The sequence below is a fragment of the Cetorhinus maximus genome, chromosome 20 (assembly GCF_964194155.1).
Source record: "Cetorhinus maximus chromosome 20, sCetMax3.hap1.1, whole genome shotgun sequence".
Classification (NCBI taxonomy): domain Eukaryota; kingdom Metazoa; phylum Chordata; class Chondrichthyes; order Lamniformes; family Cetorhinidae; genus Cetorhinus; species Cetorhinus maximus.
In genome coordinates this window covers 65,189,529-65,207,929 of record NC_135898.1, presented here as the reverse complement: position 1 = coordinate 65,207,929, position 18,401 = coordinate 65,189,529, and the positions used below count along the sequence as shown (strand labels likewise).

General features: G+C 40.6%; 1 protein-coding gene across 3 annotated transcripts in view; it reads left to right on the top strand.

The window, feature by feature from the left end:
• The window catches only part of c20h10orf90 (chromosome 20 C10orf90 homolog), a 205,660-nt gene that overhangs the window by 123,650 nt on the left and 63,609 nt on the right, over positions 1 to 18,401 (top strand). For 2 of the 3 annotated variants that reach the window (XM_078564870.1, XM_078564872.1), the window contains exons 4-5: positions 2,137 to 2,216; positions 10,460 to 11,618. In XM_078564870.1, the coding sequence (XP_078420996.1) occupies positions 2,137 to 2,216; positions 10,460 to 11,618 (1,239 nt within the window). The remainder of the gene's footprint in view (positions 1 to 2,136; positions 2,217 to 10,459; positions 11,619 to 18,401) is intronic. The other variant, XM_078564871.1, reaches the window with a different exon arrangement.

The window sequence follows — 18,401 nt, the reverse complement described above, 5'->3', positions numbered from 1 at the left end:
TTGAAAAAACACACATTCATAAAAACTCATTTACTACATTTACATTCCTTCAACTACATAAAGCTTTATAACAATGAACATTTCATTTAAGTGGACAATCTCTTACAACAACAAGGATTAGAATTCATAGTCCCACCTTAAAGAGTCTATAACCACTTGTAACTGTCGATCAAACTGTGATATGGCAGGTACCTTATTGAGATAATGGATGGTTGTGAAATCAGTCATGCAGCACTAATCCAGTAATGGAAACCCTCTGGCTTATGTCAACTGACAGAGTGAAATAGCAAACAATGATTTTTTTTTAACACTCCAGACATTTGTTTCAAAGTTTTAAAAGGAATGCCTTTTTAATGCCTTGACAGATAGACAGGCACCTTTGACTGGTGCTTTTGACAGTTGCCCTTAACACGTTTGACAGCTACTTTTGACAAGTCCTCTTGATGTGTTCTCTTGACAAGTTGCTTTTGATAGTGCTGACAGTTGACTCTGGCAGGTCTATTGACAGTTCCAATGAGCTTGACAGTAATGAGTTTATGCATTCTTTACACACATGAATGCCACTTTTACAAATACCAAAGGGCACTTTAACTCCCCCAAAGGGCACCTGACCTCCACCAAATTGCATCTCACCTCTCCCAAAGATGTCCTGGGACCAGATCCAAATGGCTACCTTATCTCTTCAAAGGGGTACCTTGGCTATCCAAACAAATCCACAAAGTTCAGGCCTGGTCTAATCTGTACACTTCAGGTTTCACACTCCTGGGCTACATCTGACCTGACTGGAGGCAGCTGATGATTTAAATGGCCACCTGCCTCCGTAAACCCCATATGCATGAAACGCAAACTGAAAATGGGAAGTGCCGTGTTCGGGAGCGGGACTTACGATTTTCCAGCAATTTCGCCATTTTTGCTCTCCATCATGGCAAAAACCTGGGCCTTGATGTTCACTCAACCCCCTTCTGCCTTTCCCTCTTTTCTATAAATTTGTATTAAGGCAAACAAAATTACCTGTAGTACTACTTTGTCTCATGAATGAACATACCCAAGTTTTCAAGTTAATGTAGAAAGCAAGTGGCATTTCTGAAAGTTGTTGATTTAGGGATGACCCTTGTGCAACCTATCTTTTGTAATTTGAGTTATTTCCTCCGCCCACCTAATGTTGTCCTATAATTATTCTTCTCCCCTTTTTTGAGGTTAATCTCAATTTCCATTCACTCCTCAGTCAAGGGAGATGAAGCATCTCTTTTCATGAAAAATGAGAGAATGCTTGTTTTTCTCGTAATTAACAACCCATGAGTGAAATTGCATTTTCAGAAATCAGGTTTCAAAGTCAGCTGTGTTTGGGATTTCATTAGTTAGTCACTGATTATGGTTTTTTTCCACACCCTCTGGTTTTTCATTAAGAGATTTTACCCTCAAGTAAACTGGCAGGTTAATTCTGTTTCACATATGTTCTTGAGCTGTTTACCAAGAGGAGGGTGAAAAAGCTGTCAGTGAACCCCTCTGCTTCTTTCCCCTCCTGCCTCTCGCAACTTAACTGTAACCATATGGAAATTCAGATTAGTCTGAAATTGATGCAGATAGTACAACATGCTGCACCATTATGATACCAAGATATTGCATCACTGTATATTGGGTCACCATTTTTATTTTTGATTCTTTCATACCAGTAAATAAGAAGGACTCAGGTTATCCTGCTAATCTGTCAAACTCTGTCCATCCATGAATACTAACTCAACGTCGGGTTATTTGGGAAAACAGATTTATAAGCCTTTGACCTTTATTAATTCTGCATATGCATTGAGTCAAAAACATTTCAGTAGTTTTACAGTTCACTAAATATGAAACAATTTTCCCAATTGATCAATATTCTCTGGATAAGCTAGTTCAGTAAGTCAGTGAGCAAAGACATTTTAGAATACAAAAGAGAAATCAAATACGACAAAATGCATTTGACTCAAGACCCATCCACATTTCTTAATCTTCAATGTTTTATGCTGGAACTGAACATATTGTCTTGTGCTTTTTATGCTATTTACATGTTCAAGGTTTAATTTTTTTGGAACAGAGGATTAAGTTGTTAATGTTACTCTAAAAAAAAGCTTGTAATACTTTACCTTTTCTATCTTTCAGGTTTATCTGAAGAAGCTGGGAATAGTGCGAAAAGTTATTTTTCTATGCCATATTCTTACCGCAGAGCACCAAAATCTGAGGTAAGAGATGAAAAAGAAAGCTTATGAAATAAAGCAACATTGCAATATTATTTGCAATAGCTTGTCAACTTGTGGCCTTCAGGCTAATCTGATCATGCTGCCTTATGACATAATTATGATTTTTGTCTTGCTACCACATTTTTAGGCATAAGCAGGGCAGTAATGGACCTTTTGTTTCAAATTGCCAATTTACTTCTGGTGATCTGCATGTTCCAATTTCCAAACAGACCTTGATTTAGGTGGTCGGAACACTCACCAGAAGCAGCCAGTAGCCTCATTAATGTATTAAAGGATGGGTCAGATCAATGTTATCTTAACCCCACCCACAGGTCGGCAACCTGCTACTCTGTAGGAATTGATCATAATTTTTAATATTCAAGCTGTTACATTCTATCTGAAATAGTATGAATTCCCAATAACAATTATTACAACCTGTGTTCCTTAACATGAATGAAAATGCTCTAAGAGCTATGTCTAGAGTTTTATCTGTAGTGATGTGTGATGGAAGAATAAGTGATGATGACTATTACTTTTGATCATGTGCTATTTCAGCTATATTAAGGAGGATTAAACCCTGCGGCGAACAACTCACCTCCTGACTTCCCAAAACCTGTCCACCATCTACAAGGCACAAGTCAGGAGTGCTCCACTTGCCGGATGAATGCAGCTCCAACAACACTCAAACTCAACACCATCAGGACAAAGCAGCCCACTTGATTGGCAGCCCATCCACAAACATTCACTCCCTCCACCACAGACGTACAGTAACAGCGGTGTGCACCATCTACAAGATGCACTGCAAGAACTCACCAAGGCTCCTTAGACAGCACCTTACAAACCCACAACCGTTGCCATCTAGAAGGACAAGAGCAGCAGATAGATGGGAACACCACCACCAGGAAGTTCCCCTCCAAGTCATTCACCATCCTGACTTGGAAATCTATCATTGTTCCTCCACTGTCGCTGGGTCAAAATCCTGAAGCTCCCTCCCCAACAGCACTGTGGGTGTACCTACACCACATGGACTGCAACGGTTCAAGAAGGCAGCTCACCACCACCTTCCCAAGGGCAATCAGGGATAGCCAAAAAATACTGGCCCAGCCAGCAACACCCACATCCCATGAATGAATTTTTAAAAATGAATAAGACTTGTCACTATTAAGAGGTGACATTTTAGTGAAGGGGTGATTGGACAAGGAGGGATGAATTTTACCAGCCCTTTGGCGACAGGCTGGGAGATGGGAGAACTAATAACATTGTGGTGGAAGGTGTCGGGAGGGGAGCACAATCCCTTCCCACCAGCATATTGCCAGTGGCACAGCCACCCATTGGTGGCCAGTTGAGACAAATAAGTGCCCTATTAAGGGCCACCTCCCATCTCACTGTCAGTTTCCTGGCATTGGGCGGAGCCACCGCTGTTTCGTGAGGCTGCCAGGTACACCCTGGGAGAGTGTCCTCCTTATTGGCCTCTCCATAGCCCACAGAGGGAGCCCCCCAGCTAAGGCACCACTGCTCGAAACTGGCCCCCATGCCTAATCGACAGGAGATGCTTGCCTGGCCCCAGCTTGCTCAAAAGAACTGACCTTGTCTTCCAGGGTGCCTCAGCACGGAGGAACACCCTTCCCATCCTGCAGCCTCCGCAGTGGCCACCACTAGTGTTGGTGCAGCTGAGGATGCTGAGCTGCTGGCCCACCAGTCTGGTCAGTAGCTCTGGGAGGGAGGCCGCAATCCTCTGTTGGACAGCGGTTCCGCCGCCAGCAAAATGCCTTCCCAGGGTCCCGCCACCCACTAGCGCAGAATTGGCTCCCGCTTTCTCTCCCAGCAGCAAGTCTTCTTCCCAGCTCAAGAGGTTCAGCCCGTGGAGTCACAGTATGTTAGGAACAGGAAAAAAGAAAAGCAAAAAATGCTGCAACTACTCAGCATGTCTGGCAGCATCTGTGGAGAGAGAAACAGAGTTAATATTTCAGGTTGTGATCTTTCATCAGTTCTGAAACCTGAATAATTAACTCTGTTTCTCTCTCCACAGGTGCTACTACGTCTGCTGAGTATTTCCAACGTTTTACTGTTTTATTTCAGAGCCGACGCAAACACAATGGGCCAAACTGCCGCCTTCGGCAGTTTAACCATTCGGGATTTACAGCATCTGCAGTATTTTGCTTTGGTATTAGAGGAAGAAAATAAGTTGGACTAAAATAAGGGATGAAACAATGATAAAAGTAATAGAAGAAAGTAATAACAATACTGTATGTGATGTGTTTGCTTAAGTAAAGTTGCCACAAAGGTATATTTTGTTGAAATACTGTTTACTCTAAGAAGTGATAACAAATAGAGATACAGAAATTGATATTGTTTGACCCTTCTGGGGCATTTTACTGGGAGTACAGCAGAAGACCAATCAATAGACCATGAGCTGGATATACCAGTTCCTGTGGGAGTTCCTCTGAGACCTTGTAAGGGGAGGAGTCTCTACCTGCCCAATGGGAATGACCCAGGAATGTTCAACGCCATATTTTCCGTCAGGTAATTTGAAACAGGCAGATTTCTTTGATTTTTAAAAACAAACATTGGGATTTTTTAACTTGTGCTGTATCAGCTATTAAGTGCTATAACTGAGCCAGTAAGGTGAGTCTGTAGAGATCAGTACCACATCCAAATGGGAAATCTGACATGATTCAAATGGAGAAAATTTCAAAATTGTGGTCCAATTCAAATCCACTTGTTGGTTTAAGAAAGTGTCAGTGCAGATCCACAGAGGGCCAATTTGTGTTCCTTTTCAGTTATGCCTTTGTGTTTTGTGGGTTGGAACTGAATTACTATCTGCAAGAGTTGCCAACACAGTTGTCTCTGGTGACCAAGTACAATTGTCTGTTTGAGTTCTCTGGCATTCTGATAAAATGATGAACAGATATGCAATAATTTTCTGGTGGTCCCCGATTGCAGTTTCTCCTGCTTACATGTTCAGTGTTTTATTTGTCAGTTTTAATAAGGATTTGGAACACTATAATTTTAGGGACCAATTTCAATCAAGTGCTCATCCTTTGTATAGCCGCAATGCATCACACCTGCTCTTTTTGGAAAAGACTCCAGGCTGCACCAGCTTTCTAGTTTATTATTTCTCTATTCTGGTCTCTGATCAAACTGCAAAAAAGCTGCTCTAGAACTCCAGGGAACTGATTACTTGATAAGAACAGATACCAGAGTTTTAGAATCTGGTTCAACTTGGTCTGATTTCAGTTTCCCATTTGAATCAGTTCAGACTTAAGATGACACATTAGCACCTTATTCTGTGCAATGGCCTGAAAATAGTTGAACATCAAGGCTAAATTCAAGCCTATTGATAGGCTCTACATTTCTGTGCTAAATAAGCAATTCCAGCAATACTGAGAATTGGGAAATAAACTCATTTTCCCTGCAGATGACTCTCTGAATTTGATTCTAAAAATGATCCTTTTGGCTTTTACACTCAGAGTGACCAAATCAATGTCGATTGACGTAGTGTGTTCCATTTTCTTTTTAATGAATTATTACAAGTGTAATTTGTGTCATTACATTACAGTTTATCACCTTTTTTTGGATGTTAGTTTCATATGTGCCATTATTTGTAATTAACTAAGATGTAGCCTGAATACTGACAAAATGCATTATGTAGGTCATATTTATTTATAATGATATCATTTATCATTTCTGCAGACATTTCCCCTTCCTTCACCCTGATATTAATACAAATCACTAATATTAATAAAAAGGACCATTTCATATTAATATAGGGATAGTGTCCAACAACCAACAAAGTAAACAACCACAGCAGACTTATGAAGATGAATATGAGGTCATTCCTGCCAGGGATAGAAAACAAGCCAACTTAAATGAATTGATTTTCATTCAATTTTTAAACCTTAATAAGCTCGTATAACTGAATTGTACGATTATTTATTTGGGTGCTTTAGTCAGTGTTGGATTACAGTGCAATATTGAAAGATACTTGAAGACAAAACCCTCATTGCATTCATATAACCTGTAGAAAATATTGGCCGGGATTTTCCAGCCCCGTCATGGGCGGGACCCACCACAGGCGAGGCGGCGCCCTAGCCAGAAGCCCATTGACTTGCAGCAGGACCGGAAAATCCCAGCGGCGGGCAGGTGTGGAAAATCCCGCCCATTGTAATATATTAGGCAGGATTTTCCCCCCATCGGAGGTGAAGCTGAATGGCGGGCGCGTGCAGGCGCGCGGCACCATTTACGTGGGCAGGCCAATTAAGTCCCGCCCAGCGCGACGTCCGCACGGAAGCGCTATGTGCTCCCTATGCGGGCGGGAGGGGGAACCCCAAAATAGAGAGTGCGCTCTTTCGCGCATGCACACAGAAGAGCGCACTCATCTCTCTGAGGCTAAGTGCAGCCTCAGGGAGATCGGCTGTTCTGTGGCAGAAATTAAAAATAGGGGAAAAAAAATTCCTGACATGTCCCCTCATGTGACACTGTCACATGAGTTGGGACATGTCCATAATTTTAAGAAAAACTTTATTAAAACTTTTTAAAACCTACATGAAACCTCATCCTGCCCGTGGATGAGGTTTCATGCTTTTTCTAATTCCCACCAGGGCTCTTTAAGGTTGGACAGGCAGGTCCAGTAATGAGCTAAATGACTCTGCCCATGGCCTCAATTGGCCATTGACAGATTGGTGGGCGTGCAGCTGATTTTGCTGCACCCCAGCCTACTGGAAAATTTAAATGGGTCGCGGTGACGTCAGGAGTTCCGCATGATGTCACTGAGCATCATTTTATGCATCAGCGAGCGGGCCTCGCCCCCCCTCACTCGCCGACAGGAAAATCCTGCCCATTGACTAGTTCTGGATAAGGTAATGCAGCACTCGCCTATTTTCTTTTATCTGGAGCCCTTGTCCTTCCTGAGTTTTACTCTTAGTTGTTTGCAGTTGGGCTGTGGGCTTTTTTGAAGTTAATAGTTTTTTTCTCCCTGAGAGCATACCACTAGGGATGATTATAGGACACCTGAATATCCTCATGCAAGGTTCAGGAAGAATAAAAGAGAAGAATTCTGACATTTAGAATCAGCAGAATGAACAGGTTGGATCTGAGATAACACATTGGCAAGAGATTTCCCTTTCTCTTGCACCTTGCTAACACTATTTCCCAGAAACAGCGAAAAGGAAAAGGGACAGAAACCTGTTGCATTAGGCCTCCAAACCTGCTTCGCAATTTCTAAGCATTTTCAACAAGTATGGAGTTGCAATAAGTGCAGGTCCCGCAGAAGCATATGCCTAAGGCAATTCTCAGTGTCCCCATGAACCCTGCATACTCAGAATCTTGGCAAAATGCTGTGGGTGGGGTGTGCACCAGGTACCTCTGCAGAGTGAATACTGTAGGTACTTCAGATCTCTCCTGTTGATGCACTCCTATTTTTGTATCCAAGTTCCTAGCACAAGGTCATTCCAGGGTCATTCCATACACTAAAAGGGCACCCAAACCTTGCAAATGCCATAATTATTTTAAGTGCATAATGCAGTTTTGATTGTCTAACTTAAAATGCAAACTCCTAAGTAAGTCATCAAATAACAAGTTAAAATAAAACTGTCATTATAGGCTTAAATCTTCATCTAGAACCATCAATTCCTGCACTTTAGTTTCCATGCCTACTAAGACAAGGAACTGAATAGTTTCCCTATCAGAGCACTGCATCCACATCTATTCAATTTTATACCGTGCAATACAGTAGACAATTCTTTTTGGTCAACAATGAAATGCCTTTTAAATTACTTTTGGACCCAAGAGACTGCATATTAATAATGATCATTTTCAGCCTTTATTCTTTATATTATTATGACAATGAAAAGTTGTGACTGAGTGAGATCTACATATACCTTCACCAGCTAACCAATGACATGTTGAATTGTTTGAAGAGGATATGTTTTTTAAAAATATACAAGAAAATACACTGACCAAAAATGGCTGCCACAAGTCACCTGCTGTCTGTTTGTAAGTTGTAAGACCACTTTTCTGGGAAGCTTCTATAAGGATTTCACTGCAGACCTGCCGGGATATGTTTCATGGAATTTCACACCTAGGGGGTGTCAAGGTCCACTTCAAACAGGGACTCTTGAAAGAAAGGCATTAAAATGCAAGGTGCTGGACTTTAATCAATTGTAATTCTGTCAAGAGAATGGGAATTGCTAACCAGCCAGATACCCAACAGATATTCAAAATCCCCCATGGAGAACAAAATAGCTCCATCTCCTGTTGGTTTCTACTATCTAGAAATATGTCAACAGTTTCTGAGATGAAAGGTCAAAAATGCGATGATTTGTTCAACAATAATGTAAGTGTCAATCGAATTCCTTCTTGGAATGTATCAACAGCGGGTTTAAGAATTGGTTTTGCCAATCCAGAAACAAAGAGAAGTCATCTGGAGAAAACCGCTGAAAGGGAGCAACAAGGAAATTCTCTCTGGAGCTAATATTGTCTCCACCAAAGCGTAGTTACCTGAACTTCAGTTCAACTCCAGGATTTGAAAGGGACCCAGCTAACTTCAAATGGCCACAATGTTCAATAATCTATGCCTCAAGGACAAGCAAAGGAATTATCATATATTCTTTAATTTTTATTTGGACTCTAACTTTTCCTACTTCTGAGATCTGTGTGTGTGTATTTTATTATTTTTTTCTCCAGTTTAGTAACTGATAAACTTATTCTTTCTTTGTCTCAAGAAAACCAGGTTTGATTGGCTCCTTATTAAAAAGTAAATATATTTGGATTGGAAAAGGCATTTAGGGGGTAAAGATAAAAAAAAAACCTTTGTTGCAACCAACCCAGGGGCTGAATAAAGGGGAGCCAGTACACTCTGCATTACCTGGTCGTAACAATATGGTGATCTGGGAGCAAATAAATCATTGCCAAAGATGTGGTTCACAAATAAATGTACCTCAATATTTGGCTGCCTTTATCGCCTAGCATCTCATGTGTGGTCCTACTGCAGATACTGCAATTTTATAAATTACAGAAAAAATACTCAGGGGGCATTTAAATTCAAAAGTCATTTGTATCCCACTCAAACATTTTGCTTAGAGCTGCATGTGTGTTAATTGCCTGATGCAAAAAAACCACTGCCTCTGGCTGCGAAGTTGTAGTGAAAAGCAATAACTGTACTGCAATGCAGAAATAGTATTGCTAACATTGCAATAAAAGTACCATTAATGCAAGAGAAGCAGCAGGTCAGGTGCAAACTTCTGGCTGCACTGGAGATCTTTCCCATGTTTCAAGTTTGTGGTATGTTTTCTTCAGGTTCCAGGCCATGAATGTTGTTGCACTAGTTTGTTTGGTTGATAGAAGCTGTAGTGCATTTGTCCTTTAGTTTCTAAATAATCAAAATCATGACTGCTAAAGCACAAAGCAACATACAATTTAAATATTAGACAATCGTTATAGTTAATGGTTATTCCAAAATGAGAAATTCTTGCAAGTGGATATCCCAGCTAAAGATTGAAGAAGAAAAGCAAAACACCTCCAATTTCTGAAGCCATCGGCTTTTCTCAGTTGGCCCCAAATAAAATAAAATCAGAGAAATGATAATGTATGTCTCAGATCTTTATGATTCAAATTTCAAGTTACGTTACCCTTCAAAGAATACACTTATTAAAAATTATATCAAGCAAAGTTATTGAATTCTGGATGATTGAAAATGTGTAACTATGATGTGAAAAATCATAAATCTTGATATTTACATTTAATTATTAGTATTAGGTGTATTCCAATATTATTTAGTTCGCATTATTAAGTGAAAGATATATATATATATACATACATACTATGAACACACTACTTTAGGTACTACTACTCCCATGTTGTGAAATTAACCATTGTACACATTATCCCTCAGTATGTAGGTTTTACATTGAATTGTAACCACATAGAATGACACATAGGAAGGGAATTTCTTGTAAGTGCATGCCACCTAGCTGAACCGAAAGAGCTTCGACAGCTTTATAAATGACTGCTAATGTAGTTGTCTGAATGTTGCAATTAAAGTCAAGCCTTCAATTTTGCATGCTTTGTTTTGTCTTATTTAACAAGATTAAAGTGTTAATATTCATTTTCATTCAATTAATAGGAACTGAGCTGGAAAATATTTAAGCAACTTATGCATGGTAAACTGAAAAAAAGGATCTTAGCACTTTAATTAAACAGTCCTCACCAAAATACTGTAGATTAATTTGCATTTTTTTTCTTTTTAGCAGTATGCAACATCCAGCAAAGCAAATGAACCGGTTCCATCAGCTGTAATCTCACTAGCAATCAGAGAGGAAGCAAGCAAAGAGCCTTCCTGTGCTTCATCTATTTGTTTACAGCATGCCCAGACTGGACACTCCCATCGACCATTAAGCAACCCAAATTTATCTCTCGTTAATACGCTACACACAGCACTATCAACAACAACAGTTGAGGAAAGCATTCTGGATTCCACTATTCATTGCAGAAAAGGTAAAACCTTGACCAAATCTAGGAAAGGGTTTTCTTCCATTACAATTACTGCCCGAAGAATAATGAGCCCAGCTAATAAATTTTCCAAAAGAACTGTCAGTGCTTCTACAGATGAGAAAAATACAACAGCACATGACAGATCTGTGAAAGTTCTGAAAAATTTCAAGAGTTGTGAATTTCAAGAAAATTTCAAGAGTCATTTCCACACAGATAACGCCAGAGAGTTTCTTAGTGATGGATATACTGCTACAGGAAAGTGTTCCGAGCCTCGCTCAGTGTTACATTCAACAGAAGACAGGCCAAGCTCTTTAAAAATTGATAGCAGACTTCCTGAAACCTTGCTGCTAAGCAACAATGATGACAAAACCCGTCTTGCTCAGCAGTTTCACTCCATTATTTCCTTTTCACATTTCAAAGTCCCAGCGCGGTGCTTTAAGAGCACTTACTACTTAGACAAATCCCTTTTTGTTGATCTTTGCTCTCCTGCAAACAACAGTTCACCTGGATTAATACAAAAAGCAACTCTATCCTTGAAGCAAAACTGCACTTCTTCCATATCATCAGCAGATGGTGACAATGGCACAGTCAAGTTCATTCCATTCATTGGAAACTTAAAACAAAAAGTTGCTTTCACCATGTTGGATATGAAACCGTTGGATGTATCCCTGGGAACCAATGACTTCATTCAGGAACAAATATCATCTGCACAGAAAGATTGTAAGACTGAATGCCAACGTAATGGACATGCACATTCTGGTAAAAAAGATACCCCAGATTTACCTGAAGGGTCTGCTCATCTCTTTATTTTTCTTTCAAATATGAATAAAGGAACCAATTATACCACAACAGAACAGAAATATAAATGTCATCAGCATAAAGTGCAGCATTCATTCTCTGAAATTAGGGAATCAGGTATGTGTCAGTAAATATATTATTTTCCTAAAAGTGCATTGGAGGATAAAGTTTCTGCTAAAGAAATCGCACCAAGATTGTGCTTGAAATTGTGCTAGTTAGGATTTATTTCAACTTCCTGCTAAATAATTATTTACCTAATCAAAAATGTAAAACATTCCATGAACCAGTGCAATTTGGCAGTGTTAATAGAATGTAATTAGTTCTTTCTTTCCATTAAAAGGTATTCTTTGTATTTAAGAGTGGCAACTTGGTGCAGTTTTATCAATACAACTGAAAATGGCTTCAACATGAAAAATGTACATTTTTAATAAGGGAGTACAGCCCTCCTCCTGTGAGTAACATGACTGTTTAAAAATAAGGGGTCGCTCATTCAAGACAGAGATGAGGAGAATCTTTTTCTCCTTGAGGGTTGTGAGTCTTTGGAACTCTCTTCCTCAAAAGGTGGTGGAAGCAGAGTGTTTCTAAGGCAGAGCTAGATAGATTCTTGATTAACAAGGGGGTGTAAGGTTATCAGGGGTAGGCAGGAATATGGGATTGAGGTTACATTCAGATCAGCCATGATCTTATTGAATGGCAGAGCAGGTCTGAGGGGCCAAGTGGCCTACTCCTGTTCCTAATTTGTATGTTCATACTTAAAAGTGATTGAAAGTGGCTTTAAAAAATATGCTGAACCATTTAATAGTTCTGCTAAATGAGTCAATCTTTTAATATATTACTTGTTTAAAATATGAAAACTTTTAAAGCTGGCTTACTAGTGGCTGTGTATGTCGAAGAAAATGAGCAAATTTGATAAGACTTCCCAAACCAGTGCAATTGGCGGAATTCACAATTTTGTCCTGGGATGCATGACTAGGTTTGAAGGAGTGGCCTTATCCGGGCAAATTGAATCTGTAACCAATGCAAAAGATTTCAGAAAACACAATATAAATATCTTAGGCTGTAACTCATTTATGTTTAAAATTCCCAGATCTTTTGGGTAATTCAGCCAATTCTGCTCAAATTGCACTAATATAACTGATCGAAACTCAACCCACATCATAACCTCTCCTGAAGACCTTAGGGTACAACAGAAAGCAATAGTAGTGGATATAAAATGAATGAAAGCTGGAAATGTTGAAAATCTGAAATACAAACAGACAGTGCTGGAAAAATACAGCAGGTCCATTAGAATCTGAAAAGAAAAAGAAAAAAATACATTTATATAAAGCCTTTCATGACCTCAAGACATCCTAAAGTGTGTTACAGCCAATGAAGCACTTCTGAATTGTAGTCATTGCTGTCAATGTTGTAATGTCAGAAATGGTATAGCCAATTTATGCACAGCAAGCTCCCAGAAACAGCAATGTGATAATGACCAGATAATCTGTTTTGTGATGTTCTTGAAAATAGTTCCTTGGGATGTTTTACATCCATCTTAGAGATAGCAGTCAGGCTCAGTTTAACATCACAACCAAAAGACAGCACCTTCGACAGTGCAGCACCTCCTCAGTACTGCAATATGTGAGCCTTGGTTTGTGTGCTCAATTCTCAGGTGGGACTTAACTGGACAACCTTCTCACTCAGAGCTGAGAATGCTAACAACTCATCCATGGTGGACACAAGAGAAAAGTTAACTTAATGATTCTGGTATTCTACTCATGATTCATGTTCAAAATGTTAACTTACAGTTGCTAATAGACTTGTTACATGTTTACGATCTTTTGTCATTTGAGGAAGAGTGCTAGATAGCCATTGTTTGTGGACAGATCACTTTTGCATTGATGTGAAAAAATTAAGCAAAATTTGAAAAAATTATCTGAACCATAACTAAGTATTCTATATATTATAAGCCTAGTTCTGAACTCCAATGAATTTTGGTAATAGGAACCAAAGACAACAGTTACCAACCATTAGAATCACAATATTTTAATTGTAAATTCAATTTAAAGTTGAGTGTGAAGGGTATAGTTTCAGACATTCAACTAATGAGGCTGTAATATTTTATTACGCCTGGTTGCTGGAGTGATTCAGATTTTAAATTACACTTTTAAATGTTTCACATAAACCATTGTATTATTATCCCTTATATTACATTTTGACAAAAATAATTGAGTTCGGGAATGGCAGCATTAGAAAAATGTACTTCTCTTGATAATTGTGAGTTAGAATCCTAGCTCTAAATGGCATTTGAAATTGTCTGCCTTCACAGGAAGGTTTTACATATCATAGTGGTAATGACTGGTGAATTTGTGCAGTAAATGGCTAGTTACCTCATCCGGTGCTGGTTGGGATAGAATTGCAGGTGAATGGGATAGGCGTACACTGGGAAGGTCAAATACTTCATTGGAGTGTCATGGTCCCTGTGGCCAGAAAGGAGGTAAGGGAAGTGTCGGTATGGCCAGCAGGTGATCAGCAAAGATTTGGAATTTTCCGTAATTTTTAAAAATTACCTTCGAGCATCGTGGAACATTCAAGCAGGATTTTCTTTCATGAAGTTAAACAGGGAGGGTAGAGTTTGTATTGTACAACTAGGCAGCTGGTCTTACGACTGTTGTGCTTTTTAATATATATTAATAACCAAGGCAAGGCATAGCTTAAAAGTTTGCAGATAAGGCTGGTTAAAAAAAAAACAGGCTGGATTCATGGCTTCATAAACAGAGGCATTGGGCAGGAGTTTGCGCTGAGCAGGCGGGCATGTGTCTGACCCGCTCGAGTGTAAAATGACGCGCGATATTTCGGTTGGCAGGTGCATACGGGAGTCAGCAGTGCGCCCGCCAACAATTAACAGGCCAATTAAGGCCATTAAAGTTCTAATTTAATGAATTTTTTTGCTGCCCATCCAACAGGTTGGCAGGCAGGCAAGAAGGCCAAGCAGCCTTTGGGTTTTTTAGGAAACCTCATTCACGGGCAGGATAAGGTTTCCAACAACAATTAAAAATTAAATTAATGCATAACATGTGACAGAGTCATATGAGGGGACATGTCTTTAACATTGCTGACTTTTTTATTTTTAATGTTATAAATCTTCAGCTCCCCTGGGGCAGCTCTGTGCCTCAGGGAGATTTCAATGCGTGTACTTGCGCATGCATGAGCTTCCGCACTCGCCCTCATCCCGCCCCACCCCCCACCCCCACCCCCCACCCCAACCCTGGCAGTGCTGAGCACTGTAGCGCTCATCACACTGGCTGGCTGTTAATTGGACAGCTCTCGGGCCCACAGCCACGCCCGCCTGAGAAGGTAAAAATCCTGGGCATAGTGTAAAAAAACTAAGATACACTAAACTGTTATAAAACACTGATTAGGCCTCAGTTGATGAATTATGTCCAATCCTGGATACTACACTGGATGCTGAGGAGATTTACCAGAGCGGTATGAGGGGTGTGGAAATTCAGTCCTATGAAGAGACTAGAGGAGCTGGATTTTACTCCTTACTCCTTTAGAGCAGAGAAGGTTATGGGAAGATTGAATAGAGGTGTTCAGAATCATGAAGGATTTTGATAAAGGAATGAGGGCCAACTGTTTCCCATGAAAGAAGAGTCTGTAGCCAGAGGTCAAAGATTTACAGCGATTGGCAAAAGACAAGCCAAGTTGTTATGATCTAAAATGAATTGTTTGAAAGGTGATGGAAGCAGATTCAATAATTATTATTGAATTGGCTAAATATTTGAATGGGTAGGAATTGCAGGCTGTGGTGAAAGAGTAGGGGGTGGGATGAATTGGATAGCTTTTTAAAGAGCCAGAATGGGCATGATGGACTGGATGGCCTTCTCTTGTGCTACATTATTCTATGGTTCCACGAGTTCACTATGAGGCTCACATATGAGATTCCTGTCTTTGCTACCTCATTCTCTCACCAAGGAAAGATTCAGTTTCCTACGTTACAGAGAGGCAGTGCTAAAGCTCTATCTATAATACAGAGCCCTAACACAGTGTGCACCTCTCCTACTAAATATAGGAAAACATGTTGGACGGGATTTTCCGGCCCCATCCACTGCTGGGATTGTCCGGCCCCGCCAAAAGTCTATGGACTTCTGGCTGGGTCACCGAATCTCCCGCGGCGGGTCCCACCACAACGGGGCCGGAAAATCCCGGCCGCTGCTTTCATGTGGGTGTGAAGTGCCTCAAATCTCCCCACTTTGGCCTCCGCCACCTTCATTTCCACTCCACTTTTTCTCATTTCATCCTCACCCTACTTTAACTTCTACTGCTTCACTCTAAAGGTTACGATTCATAATATCAATTTTATGATTTTCCAGCAGCACCAGATATTTCACATGTGGCCAGCGCCAAGAGATAACCCCATAAACAATCTCTTACTCCCTACAAATTGAAGTGCAATCTTGTATGCTTAATAGCTGGTAAAATATCATTGCCTAGAGGCTCAAAGCTCTGGATCTCTCTCTTGTACTTTAAGACATTGCTTAAAAATATCCCTTTGCAGACTTTTAGTCACCTGTCCTAATATCTCCCCATGTGGCTCGGTGTCAAATTCTGTTTGGTAACCTTCCTGTTAAGTGCCTTGGAATGTTTTGCTACATTAGAGAAACTGTTGAAATGCAGTTGTTGTTGCTGCTTAGGGTTGAAAACGACACCCCTGCTACTGTAATTTAGTCAGTGGAACCTATATGGGCTCTCACATCCTCCTAGCCTCCAATTAACAAAATACCATGTGGTTTAAGAAAGAAAGATGAGCTTAAATTTATTTAAGACTTCACATTCTCAGAATTATCCAAAGTGGTTCGATGCCCATTAATTACTTTTATGTTGGCAAAAGCAGCAGCCAATATGCACGCAGTAAGGCCTCTCAACCAACCACTGAGATAAATGACCAGTTTAATTTTAAATCAACCTTCACAGCAGTGCTAGATGCCAGGAATGATCCGGTATTCCTAGCATTCAGTGTTGCTATGGCATTATTAATAACAAAAAGTATGTTATATGAGATTTTTCTGCCATTAACTTGAAATTGGAATACGTTTGTCCAGGATATTCCATTAGACTATATATCAAGAGTATTTATCGTGGGGGCAATATGAGATTTGACATCACTTTCAAACAAAAGCCCCAGCAGTAGTGAAGGGCCTCAGAGATTTGGCATAATGGCCCCTAATGTGATTTTCCATATCACATTATGGAAAAATATGATTTTTCCTGCAGAAGTTATGCCAGGAATTCCCAGTGGAAATTTTGTCCCAGCAAATCTATTATCAAGATGGTGTTCTTCCAGGAGGCCTAAACATGGAAAATATTAGGAAAAAATAAATTGATGAATTAAGCTCTTGTGGTATTGTACCTTTTAAGAAAGTGTTGCAGGCACCAACTACTCACTGATGCTCAGTTTGGGTTCCGTCACGGCCATTCAGCTCCTGACCATATTATAGCCTTAGTTCAAATATACACAAAAGAGCTGAACTCAAGAGGTGAGATGACAGTGGGTGTCCTTGACTTCGAGGCTGCATTTGACCGAGTGCAGCATCAAGGAGCCCTAGCAATACTTGAGTCAATGGGAATCGAGGGAAAAGTCTCCACTGGTTGCAGTCATACCTAGCACAAAGGAAGATGGTTGTGGTTGTTGGAGCGTCAGTCATCTCAGTTCCAGGACATCACTGCAGGAGTTCTTCAGAGTAGTGTCCTAGGCCCAACCATCTTCAGTTGCTTCATCAATGACCTTCCTTCCATCATAAAGTCAGAAGTGGGATGATTGCACCATGTTCAGCATCATTCACGACTCCTCAGGTTCTGAAGCAGTCTGTGCCCATATGCGCCACACAAATGCCAGGCAAAGGCCATCTCCAACAAGAGTGAGTCCAACCATCTCCCCTTGATATAATGGCATTACCATCGCTGAATTCCCCATTATCAACCCTGGGGTTTACCATTGACCAGAAACTGAACTGGACTAGCCATATAAATACTGTGGCTACAAGAGCAGGTCAGAGGCTGGGAATTCTGTGAGTTCTGGTTGCTCCTGGCTCCCCAAAGCCTCTCCACCACCCTCAAGGCACGAGTCAGGAGTGTGATGGAATTCTCTCCATTTGTCTGGATGAGTGCAGCCCCATCAATGCTCAAGAAATTCAATACCACCCAGGACAAAGCAACTCGCTTCATTGGCAACCCATTTGCCACCTTCAGCATTCACTCACTCCACCACCGACACACAGAGGCAGCAGTGTGTACCATCTACAAGATGCATTGGAGCAACTCACCTTCGGTTCCTTCGACAGCACCTTCGAAACTCGCGACCTCTATCACCTAGAAGGATAAGGGCAGCAGATGCATGGGAACACCACCAACTGCAAATTCCCATCCAAGCCACACACCATCCTGACTTGGAAATATATCACCATTTCCTTACTGTCGCTGGGTTAAAATCCTGGAACTCCCTCCCAAACAGCACTGTGGGTGTACCTACACCACAGGAGCTGCAGAAGCTCAAGAAGGCAGCTCACCAACACCTTCTCAAGGACAATTAGGAATGGGTAATAAAAATGCTGGTCTAGCCAGTGGCACCCACGGTCCATGAAAGAATAAAAAATAACCCCTTAAAGGAGATACATGCGCGTTTTCTGAGTCTGTTCATTTTCATCTCCTACTTCAACTTTATCATGCCACGTGCCACGCACTCCTCAACTGCTGACCTTAGCCTTATTAAATCTGTTTTCATTCAGGACATATTGGCACGCAATGCCTGCTAAAGACAGGCTAATGCAGGGGCATCCCCATCTAAATCCACTGACATGTTATTGACTAAGCATCCACACTGTTGCTCTGACATATCATCAAGCACTGCACAACTACAAT